Raw genomic sequence first — 12031 nt, forward strand, 5'->3', positions numbered from 1 at the left:
AGAAATAAGCTTGTGGAAATTATTGAGGAGGTGAAGAGGAGGGTTATAAGCCTCAACACATCTTCAATGCTGATGAGACAGGCCTCTTCTGGAAGAGGATGCCTTCTAGGACCTACATTTCCAGGGAGAAGTTGATGCCAGGTTTCAAGGTGTCCAAGGATCGACTTACTTTATTGCTTGGTGGTAATGCTGCAGGGGATTTTAAATTGAAACCATTGCTTGTATACCACTCAGAAAACCCCAGGGCTCTCGAGAGGCATCTTAAAAGAAGTCTGTCAGTCATTTGGAAGTCTAACAAGAAGGCCTAGATGACAATGTCAGTCTTTCAGAGTTGGTTCAGGGATTATTTTTGTCCTGCAGTTGAGAAATATTGTGCTGCAAACAGTCTGTCCCACAAGGCACTTCTCATTTTAGACAATGCAGCAGGGCATTCTACCATATTTGATGACCTCAGTAATAATGTAAAAGTTGTTTTCCTGCCCCCCCATTACCACCTCCATCATACAGCTGATGGACCAGGGTGCCATTGCTGCCTTTACGGCTTATTACATATGGAAAACATTCACCCAGGCTGTCAGCGCTACAGATGGAGAGAGTGCTCCGACCCCAAAAGAATTTTGGAATGGCTATAATAACTGCAAGGCAATAGATAATATTTCAAGTGCCTGGGATGAAGTTGCCTCCAAAACAATGAATGGTGTCTGGAAAAAGCTTTAGGGAGACTATGTCCAGGATTCCTAAGAGTTTGAGGAACCAGTGGTGACAATTCAGAACAACAGCATTGAGCTTGGAAGGAAAACTGGATTTGATGAACTTGAACCTGAGGACATTCAGGAGTTGATCAATTCCAACAGGGAGGAATTGAGCAATGAGGACCTCATTCAAATACAGCAGCAGAAAGGAAAATTCTAAGAAAGATGTTCAACCAGCAAGGGCCTTAACCAGCAAAGGCATTGCTGAAGCTTTCAAACATCTTGAAGTTTTTCTTTCCTAATTTGATGACAATGACCCTGGCAAGAGGAGTTAACAATGAAGTCAATTGTTAGAGGCTGCTTTATGATGAAAAGCAGCAGCCCAAAATGCAGCCATCAAGTGCATTTCCTGAAGAAGGAATCCAAACTTCTGCTTCAACCCCTGCCTGCCACCACCCCTCAAAAAAGTCCTCAGCCAAACATTTCAAGATCCCCTGAAACTGACACTAACTCTGACAGCCCTGATTCGGAGTGCTGAAGGAAGCCAAACGAGCAAAAATGTTTTGCTATAGCTATAAGCTAAAGCTAAGGTTTGCTTCCATCACCAAAAAAGTGAAGACAAAGACTATAAAGAGCACATTCATAAAAAGGTGACAAACTGATTATACTGATATTATCAGTTTTGACTACAGAGGGAAAGCCAGCTATCAAGATATTTAGCATGCTTTTGTATTTTAAGCAAAAGACTAACTGTCCCTCTTAAGTATTTATAATGGGATAACTGTAGATTCTGGAAGAAGAAATATCTTGAATGCTGTATTCAAAATTTCATCTATAATGTTTCTTTTTTTTTTTTTTTTGTATAAGACTTGAGAGGAGCTTGAAAGTTAAATGCATTAAAAAATGTCAAACATGATCCCACAGACTTAGCTATCTCACTTAAGGCAGGAAAGTACTCTTGAAAAGAAGTCAGAAAGAAGACACACTGTTTTTCTTCCAGTACACTACAGTCCCAGTAAGACTTCAATCTGCCATACTGATCTCCAAATGAGAAGCTTGAGAATTCAGTTCAAGCCATTATCAAAGGCCACGGGGCTTTGCTTTGTTGGTTGGTTTTTGTTTTGGTTTTTTTTTTGTGGGGGGGAGTAAACAGGCCACTTAGGTTATCATATCACAAAAATCAGCTTCGTGAAATGTCTTGAACTGTTTTAGAACAAAACAAAATATTAGTTACCTCTTCACATTCGGACCTTGAAAAAAGACCTAAGTAGCCCAATGAAAGTGTCTTGTTGAATAATCTGGTAACAGATGCACAGACCTTACCCACCCTGACAGTTTTGCTGTTTTCAACAAAGGCTACATATACCTGAAGACAGAGAGACCTTTCTGCAGTAATAACGCTATGTATAATAATGGTGGCCCTAGAGACCCTAATCACAACCACAATATCACTCCACTAGGACTGTACAGAGAAAACTAGTCCCATTCTTGGAGGAGCTCGCAGAGGAAGAGGAATTCAACCTGCAAGCAAAGTGACTGAACAGCAAATAGATTAGCTCCACATTTTATTATTAGGTACAGAAGCAGATCCATAACCCTCAAACAATTTTTTTTTTTTTTTTACATGTTTCAAAATAGATAGGATACTTTGACATCAAGAAAACTAAGACTGGACTACCTACTCTGAAATATACATCCTCATCAGGCCCCAGAGAGCTGGCTTCATAACAATGATGCAGTCTTATATCAGAACAGATAGAAGGATCACTGAGAACTGGTTCAGAGACCAACAAAAAACCTGTTCCTAACGGTCACTGTTTTGATCTTCTACTCTACTAGGACCTCATTTCCTGTAGCAGATGTAATCATTTTTATTGCTTAGCATCTTCCTCAGAAAAAGTACTTACTGGTAAGGGATTGGATAAGGAATGCTGCGGTGAGGATCTGGCAACAGGTGGCACACTTCTGCCAGGACTGGTTCCTGGACCACTTCCCCCGGCAAACTGAGCAAAACAATACACATGATCATCAGGAGCTTCATAAAGATACTATGCCTAAGGAAATTTAGTGGGGAGAGGTGAAAGCACAACACTAATCTTAAGACAAAGCACAAAGCCATTCCCAACAAACTCTGGAGATCTATTTTATTAGTTAGTGCATATAACACATGGTAAAAATGCCTCAATGTCACGGATTGACTGAAGATTGATTACTTTAAAAAGGAAAGTGAATGTGAGCTATAATTATGTTTATAAACAACTCAAAGTAAAGGTGAATGGATCAAGATAGTTAAACACATCCATGCCAGATGCAATTTATTTTAAACTATGTTCTTCAGGATAAACCAATTTCTATCTTTCTAGAGTTAGTAAGCACTTTTTCCCCTGGGCACCCGTTAAGCTGGTCTAGCTGTGCACCAAAAGGTGGAGGCACACCTGTAGCATTCAATGCCAATCACTATCAGAAGACAGTATAGCATATTAGCTGTAGCACTGGTCTGAAGTTCTTGCATTCCTGCACTCTACAGTTACATACCAATCAATACCCAAGGACTGTAAGAAATAAGCACCAGCAAAAACACAGCTAGCTGCAAGCCATGTAAACTATTCAGCATAAATGGAAGAATAAACTGTGAAGAATAAAAACCTTCTAATTTGTACACGCTTGGAAAGGGACTGTGGGAAATTTGGAAGAGCTAACAAAACAGCAATGGGTATACTCTGCAAGTGAAATGTGCTGGCCTCTTGCTGAGGGTTACCTTCAGCTTCAGTTCTGGAAGGGACTTACACTGATGTTTAAGTTGTAAACAACAGTGCTACTGAGAGATATTGTCTAACATTTCTTTGTTGGACCAGACCCTTACTGTTGCAATGGACTTATGAAAAGGAAGCTTCAGTATCACAAGACAAGATTCACAATTCCAACATAAGTCCATTTTAAAACTTTTGAAAAGCGATTCTTAGTTAATTTCTGTAATATTGGCTTAAATAAGAGTTAGGTTAAGATGAAACAAACTACCAAAATACGCAGATTGTCTGCTTTAAACTGATTCGTAAACCTATCAAGATGACAGATACAAATCACTTTCTTTGGAAGGGGAGATGGTAAAAACAAATTAAACTATGGATTTCCCTTTAAAAAAAAAAAAGAAGTTTCGAAAAAGGATTTAAAATAGATTTTTTACATAAATACATTAAAATTGTCTTACCTCAAAATAATCACTAATCTTATGTCCCCTAGGAGTGCCTTTACCTGAAAGGAATATAAAGTTTGATCATTTATAAACAAAAACTTCTGATGTCATATTGAGAAACCTACTCACGTAAAAGCAACAAGCATATTTAGGTATCCGTTACATTTGTCCAACTTCACATCACCTATAAAAAGCTTCTGAACAGCAACAGTCTGTCCCAAAGTAATTTTTTTTAAATGCCGAAACTTTGAATTTGCCAATTTTACAACTCTGAGTTAGTCAAATTGCGTCAACTGCAATCAGACTATGTTCATGAATGCAAATGTCAAAGGAAACTTCTGTGGTCATGGTAAGCAGCAGGAGGGATCTCTCAAATTTCCCTTGAGATAAGCCTATAATCTCATTGTGCTCATAATGATAAGTATATTAAAAAATTACCACAACCCAACCTATGAGCGTTCAAGAGATAATGGTGGTCACATACATGTTAGTTAAATCACAACACCCAATACTACAGGTAGAGTCCTATAAAGAAGCTCCTTATTTTGTTGTAGGAACAGCTTTGTATTGCTAAAAATAACTTTCTCCTATTCTCCAAATGTTCATTCACTAAGAAGGATCTGAGGACTTGGACTGGAACCTGTGTTTTTTTCTTAGTTCGTGAAGACAACATTTGCTGTTTAATACTTGTGAGTACAGCCCGTTCTCTAGCTAGTTGTTAAATTAGGTTGCCACCAATACAAGGAACAAAATCTATGGAAGTGTTTCAAAGTTCAAGAAAATGCAAGGGACCAAGATTTCAAAATGCAAGATATCCATGTAATGCCTCAGAGCCACATCCAGCCTCTTTACAAATTCGGCTTTGTATTTTAAATTCTTTCAAATTCTTAAGTAAAAATAAATGCCACTTTTAAACTACTTTAGGAGTGAATGTTTTTCTTATTTTTCTTACAATGGGGATAACAAGGCTCCCAAAGGAGAACTACATGATCACAGAGTAGTATGAACAGTAAGTTCATAACAAGGTACATGACACACCCTTGAGGTGAACCGTTAGTCTCTTTGGACACTGTGACTGCGTTAAGCATATAGCAATTACCAACTGTTCGGAAATCCTGAAAAGGAGTCAGGAGAATGGCCTACCTTGACTGGTCTCATACGGTTCTGCTTTCCTTTTCCTGTTCCGCTGGTCATTCTGTTTTTTCTCAGGAGTCTATTAAACAATACTTCAAAATTAACATTTTTGCAGTTATTCCAGAATTTAAAACAGACCAGCCAAAATACAAAATAAATAGACTGCAATTCACTAATGGGCATTCCAAGTCCCAAATGCATTTGTACTTAAAGAAACAATAGCTCTCAAAGAGATATTATGTTCCAGTGTTGTCCACTCATTTCTGTAGTCACTTTTCCTCTTTCAAAGAAACACACAGGCTTAAGTCTCCTCTACTCTGTGCTTCTCACTCATTAGGTCTAGTAGAGAGCAAGTGTAAAATTCTACTCAATCTGAACACTAGTGTTAGACCAGCACAAACTGATTGTTAGGCTGGCTACATACGAGGCCAGATACTTTTCAATGCAGTAGGTGCCAACTACACTTTAGTACTGAAGTGAGATTCTAACCCTGCTCAATGCAGAGTCACAAAATCATCAGGCTAGGAGAGGTCATCATCTGGTCCAATTGCCCTCTCAAGGCAAATCATCCATATGTAAACCACTCTACACAAGTTTTATCCAGCCCAGGGGATGGCAACCTTTTCTGAGCTGCAAATCAGAACAGCTTGACCCCAGTCTAGCACAGGCCAAGCAGCTTTGGCAGCATGTCAGTGGCAGGCAGGCTTTCCCTGAACACCTGTTAGAGCAAAAAAGCTGGGAACTAGGCCTGCGCTGCTGCTTCTCCCAGTCCCCTGCTCCTTGGTTGCAATGCAATCGTAGCTTCCACCTAGAAGGAAGCTGTGCCAAGACTGATCAGTTGGAAGTTGCTTCCACCCTGCTGCAGCTTCTCCCCACCCCGTGTCCTATCCAGCCCAGCCCAGCCCAGCACTGCTTACGCTATAGCCTTGGGGAGTAGGGTCAGGGGCTGAAAGAAGTGGCAGCAGTGGTTCACACAGCTTCCAGCTCCCCTGGCTCCAGAGCAGCTTTGTTCTCAAGCAGGCACAAGCAAAGCCCTTCAGCTCCAGTGACTTCATGTGCCATATGTTGCCAACCCCTAGTTTAGCCCATTAAAATGTCCCAAGAAACCATTAAGGCAAGAGAAAGGTGGGTCATCCTGCTCAGCGCTTTTCTGCAGTTCAGTCTTAAAGAGTCCCATGACATGCTATGCAAGTATTTGCATTAATAGATTTAAGGGTCTTAACCAGGGTGGTATAAAATAACACTTAGGCACTTAAGTCCACTTAAATACCTAATGGATATAACAGCATCTGGCACCTGAGGGTTCTGCATTGAGACTCAGTCTGTTTAGGGGCCAGTAGTAGGGTTTCAGAAGTATAAGCAAGCTAGGAGCACACACACTGAATTGTTTTTTCAAAAGGGACATAAGCTCTTAAGCAGGATAGATAAAATTCAACAATCTAAAAAAAAATTGGATTTTTAAAACTTTTTTTGTTAAAATACTCAAAAAAAATAAATTAAAACTACCTTTATAAGTTTAAGATAGGTTAAAGCTCAAAGATATCATCATAGCATAGGGATTATAACTTCTAATAATATGCTATTTGAAACAATATATTCATGCAACCTTTCTAGAAAAGTTTTATAAATAGGTCACAACAGGCCATGGGACGATATTAGGGGCCCAATATTATGGGGTTCCCAGAGGCTCCTCTATAGATTAGTAAAGATTGAAGAAAACCACTCTACCCAATAGAACTCAGTGCTCAATCTAAAAGATCTCTGTGATGCTTAGTTTCAGTTCTCAAACTATAGATCTGTCTCTCGAGTGATAACATTCTTGGTTAAAACCAGTATATGGAGATGAGAGAACAGACCTGATTCCCTACCCATCAGCGCTATCATCTCTCTGCAAGTTTGTGTACACAGAGCCAAACCCTTACCTTTCACTAAAAGTGCAGTTTTAAGGAATTAAATGAATAAAGGATATCAAACAACAAGAATGCAGTTTTTGTAGAAAGTAATGAGTAAACCGAGGCTTCCTGAGCAGTGATTTAAATCAATTTGACTTAAATTAAATCCACCATGCTCTTAAGTCACTTAAATACTTCTGAAAAATCACAGCCCAACTGATTGCAACTCATTCAGTACCTGAATACCAGTACTCTTATCAACTGGAATACACACAATGGCCTCTTATTATAAACTGCTGGACAGAGGAAAGAGCAACTAAAGCACTTAAAGCATCTTAAACTGCCTGAGGCTTGAAAACACAGTAATGCACTGTTACAGTGTCAAGAAAACTGTTAATATTTTAGTTTCAGATGATTTTTATATTAACAAGACTAAGTTTCAAGTGCTTCCACTCCTATTTGTTCAGTTGTGTAACCAGCAGGACACCTACTCACTACTGGAACAGCTACAGGCTAGGAGTGTATCCACTGGATCACCTTGAGCCCTTTAAAGCCCTTTAAGTCATTCTTCAGGAAGAGACAAAATATCCAGCAAAACAAAATGCTGAAAACTTGTTCTTAATCTTCCAATAATCAAAAGCTAGACCTGCATTCTGGTGAATAAAGGTGGCAGGGGGAACCCTGATTTTCCACAATAATCCCACCCTCGAAATCAAATGCCAAAATATATAGGTATTCAGAATGTATTTTATTATAATGGACTGAGGCACTGGTAGGCTTCCAATTTGCTTTAAAATTGTAAATATATCATAGATTTCATAGACATTTGGGCTGGAAGGGACCCTGGAGGATCATCGAGTCCAACCCCCTGCCCAAGGGAAAGGAAGTCAGCAGGAATCATAGGATCCCAGCAAGATAAGCATCCACATGTGACTTGAAGGTGTTCAAAGTGGGTGCTTGAACAACCTCTGGCAGCAGTCTATTCCAAACCTTGGGGGCTCGGACAGTAAAGAAGTTCTTTCTTATATCCAGCCTGAAGTGGTGGAGTTTGTGACCATTCGATCTTGTCATCCCTTGGGGTGCTCTGGTGAACAGATGTTCCCCCAGATCCTGATGAGCACTCCTCATAAACTTATAGGTGGCCATCAGATCACACCTAAGCCTGCGCTTTTCCAGGCTGAAGAGCCCCATGGCCCTCAGCCTGTCATCATAAGGTCTGTTTTTTTCCTGACCTCTGATCATGCGCATGGCTCTCCCCTGCGCTCTCTCAAGCTTCTCCACATCCTTTTTGAGTTGCAGAGCCCAAAACTGAATGCAGTATTCCAGCTGCGGCCTCACCAAGGCCGAGTACAACAGGAGAATGACGTCCCAGGATTTGCTTGAGAAGCATCTATGGATGCAAGCCACCGTTTTGGTCGCTTTACTAGCCACACTGAAGGCTCATGTTCATCTTGTGGTCAGTCATGACCCCCAAGTCCCTTTCATCTGTAGTGCTGACCAGCATAGCACTGCTGAGCCTATAAGCTGCAGGTTTTTCCTCCCAAGGTAGAGAACCTTGCATTTTTCGGTGTTAAACACCATCAGGTTCACGACCGCACATTTCATGAGTCTATCAAGATCTGCCCGGATCACCTTCCTGTCCTCAGGTGTGGATGCTTTACTCCAGAGTTGTGTCATTGGCAAACTTGGCCAGTCCATTTCTGACACCAATGTCCACAACACTGATGAAGATGTTAAACAGCACAGGCCCTAGGACAGAGCCTTGATGGGCCCCAGTGGTGACTACACACTAAGACAATTGGCTCCTGTCAACCACCACCCTCTGGGTCCCACCACAGAGCCAATTCCCCAGCCAGCGGATCACGGTGAGGTCAAGCCCACAGCTAACCAGTTTAGCCAAGAGGTGATCATGGGATACCAGATCAAAGGCTTTTTTAAAGTCAAGATATATGACATCAATCTCTTCCCCCTTGTCCAGGTGATAAGTCACATGGTCATAAAAGGAAATGAGATTGGTCAAGCAAGACCTACCCGCAACAAATCCATGCTGGGTATCCCACAGGATATTGCCGTCAGCTAGTCTGTTAAGGATGGCCTCTTTGATAATCTTTTCCAAGACCTTCCCCAGGTTAGAGGTCAGGCTAATGGGCCTGTAGTTTGCCGGATCTACTTTCCTTCCTCTCTGGAAGATACGCACCATATTGTCCTTCTTCCAATCTTCGGGCACTTCACCAGAGCACCAGAAGTTCTCAAAGATCCATGCCACGGGCTGAGCTAGTGCCAAACGCTTCCCAACTCCTTGAGTACCCTTGGGTGTAAACCATCGGGGCCAGCTGACTTGAAGGTGTCCAGCCTGTCAAGGTGTTCCTTCATGAGGTCAGCTTTGATGGAGGGTAAGGAATCTCCCTCACCTGGACCTCCTTGTCCCGTAGTGGGCAGGGGCATTCCATGGGACTGGTGAAAAACTGATGCAAAGTGCCCATTTAGCAAGTCTGCTTTTTCAGGGGCATCGATTGTCAGTTGTCCCATCTGGTTTAGCAGGGGTCCAATGTTGCTCTTGCTTTTCCTCTGGCTCCCCACATATCTAAAAAAGAACTTTTTATTGTCCTTGATATTTGTAGCTAACTGGAGTTCCATCACAGCCTTGGTTTTCCTGGTTTGCTCTCTGTAGGTCTGAACCAGAGCTTAATATTTCTCCTTGGAGGTGGTTCCCGTCCTCCATCCTTTGTAGGTCTTCCTTTTAAGACACAGGAGGTCTGCCAGTTCCCTGGAGAGCCAAGGGGGCCTGCTGTGCCCTTTTACTGCCTTTCTTGCGAGACGAAATAGACTTTGCTCACTCATCCAGGACCACTTGTCCTGAACTCCCCTCCCCCTTGGGCTGTGGCCCTTTAGGGCCTCACTGACAAGCCTCCTTAAGTTGTCAAAGTCAGCTTTCCTGAAGTCGAGGATTTCTGTATTACTGACTGACTTGCCAGCTTTACAGTGGATGGTGAAGGTGATCAGCTTGTGGTCACTGTCACCCAACCTCCCTTCGATCATTAGGTCACTGGTTACGTCACTCCTGGTTGCCAGTATAAGGTCAAGCAGTGCTTTACCTCTCGTTGGCCCCTAGACTTCCTGCGTCAGATAGAGGTCATCCACGCACGAGAGAAAGCTTTGCAACCGCTCAGATTTGGCTGAGCGCTCTTCCCACAAGATGTCTGGGTAGTTAAAGTCTCCCAAGACAACCATACACCAGGAACACGCAGCCCCAGCCAATTTCCTGCAAACTCCTTGTCAAAGTCTTGACCCTGGGTAGGGGGTCTATAGTAGACACCCACCATAGTATCCCCTGCGCCATGTTCCCCAAGGATTTTAACCCAGAGGGTCTCAAGTCATCCATCGTGGGTGCTATCATTAGAACACTATGTTAAATTGATTCTCTCTCTCTGGATATGTACATATGTATGTACATACATGAGACAGAGAGAGAGAGAAAAAGAGAGAAGAGACAGAAAAACAGAGAGAATTAGCGGTGCTTCATTTTAATAAGGAAAAACGTGGATTTGGGGGGAGGATTTAAAACCAGAAAATTTGGGATTTTTAAACAAAGAAAACCAGGATCTCTGTAAAACATTACTAACTTGGGACATTAAAGTATAACTTTACAATCCATCTTTATTACTTCAGCAGTCATTTCCAGGTAATTAATAATGGAGGAAGCATAGTCTTCCACCCTATGTCATCTATATGTTTAACTACAAATGGTTAAAAGCTTAATATGGCAGTTTACACAGACTCTCAATTTGTAAATATTTTTGAAGCTTCACATACAAATAAGAAGGACAGTAATTTGGCAACTTCACAAAGGCTGCTTTTCTTTTGACTTGGTCAAAAGTGCAACTGAAACAGCAACTGAGCATCAAAACAGTAACTGAAAGCTTAGTTCCAGAAGTCAGTGCTCTGGAATTACACTTGAAGGTAAGAGACATAGATGTGGGATTTCACCTGGGACAAGTCTTTTATCCTGGGATCCTACAGTTGTACAAGCTTTAGGTACTTGTGAAGTATCCTAGATAATACTTTTTTCCTGGACAAAGAAGGCTAATTTGAATTAACTGCCTTTCATTCCAGGGAATGAAGTTCTACTGGACTTGAACTCAGCCTAAACTCCTAAGAAATGTATTATATGCAGTTCTTCAATCAGGAGTACTTTATTGCTGGGTCTCACAATTTTAGTGGGCATTTTGTTAGCCCAGTTATGTTTACCCTGTAAATGAGGACTATCAAGTATTGCAACTGCTTACCTCCAATTCTTTATCACTCAGAGAACCCACGCTGCACAAGCTCTGGTTGGAAGACTCATTATTTAATGGACCCTGTTGGAAAAAAATAAAAGCCTCTTAAAAACAATTTTCATACAAGGTAAGAGAGCTGCGAGTATGACCTGGTTTACTGATCCACACCTCTGAATGAGTGTCAGTGATTTCTGTATTATCTGGTATCACACCCTATCTAATAGGGAAGAGCTACCAATGGACTAAACAAGGGGTTCTCAGATTTTTTGTAGTCTGTGTACCCCTCTGATTCCAAAGTAACATTTTGTCTGTACAATCACACTGTAACCTCTTAAACAACCTGAATAACTTCATGGAGTTATTCTTCACTCCTCCCCAGGTCTTTCAGCCATTTATAGTTCCCCTTTCCTTCCCTTCCTTATAGTTACCTTTCATGTGCACTTTAAATGTTAATCATAGGCCCCAGTGCAAAAGACTAAAATAATTACCTTGAGGAAGAAAAAATTGGTTAAGTACAGTGCAAGACTCAGGTCTTCAAGAAAGTACTTGCTTGACTAGGGAGCTAAGAATTTAGAAGTATATTCCATCTGGCCAGTTGACTATTGCTGCTAGCATGTATCAACAGCATCAGCTGAGATTGTTTTAATGCATAAAATGTGCTAAGAAAATTAACAGAAAACACTATGGGCAACAGTTTCACCACTAAGGGCTTTCTTACTGTGAGTTACACAAATGTTGATCAGTACTAGTGCTAGCTCAATTTTGGAGCAGTCACATGTTCAGGTCTGCATGGGCCTGGAGGACTGAAAGGTAAAAGTCGTCTCCTACCCCCACCCCAATCTA

The 12031-nt window shown here is 41.3% G+C and overlaps 1 protein-coding gene across 1 annotated transcript in view; it reads right to left on the reverse strand.

Annotated features, from left to right (window-relative positions):
• The window catches only part of TLK2 (tousled like kinase 2), a 63228-nt gene that overhangs the window by 39516 nt on the left and 11681 nt on the right, over window positions 1-12031 (reverse strand). The window contains exons 2-5 of the mRNA XM_019548486.1: window positions 11198-11269; window positions 5029-5098; window positions 3901-3944; window positions 2600-2695 (exon numbers count right to left, since the gene is read on the reverse strand). Of these exons, the coding sequence (XP_019404031.1) occupies window positions 2600-2695; window positions 3901-3944; window positions 5029-5098; window positions 11198-11269 (282 nt within the window). The remainder of the gene's footprint in view (window positions 1-2599; window positions 2696-3900; window positions 3945-5028; window positions 5099-11197; window positions 11270-12031) is intronic.

This window comes from Crocodylus porosus, unplaced genomic scaffold, assembly GCF_001723895.1.
Source record: "Crocodylus porosus isolate Cpor-Errol unplaced genomic scaffold, CroPor_comp1, whole genome shotgun sequence".
Taxonomy (NCBI): Eukaryota; Metazoa; Chordata; order Crocodylia; family Crocodylidae; genus Crocodylus; species Crocodylus porosus.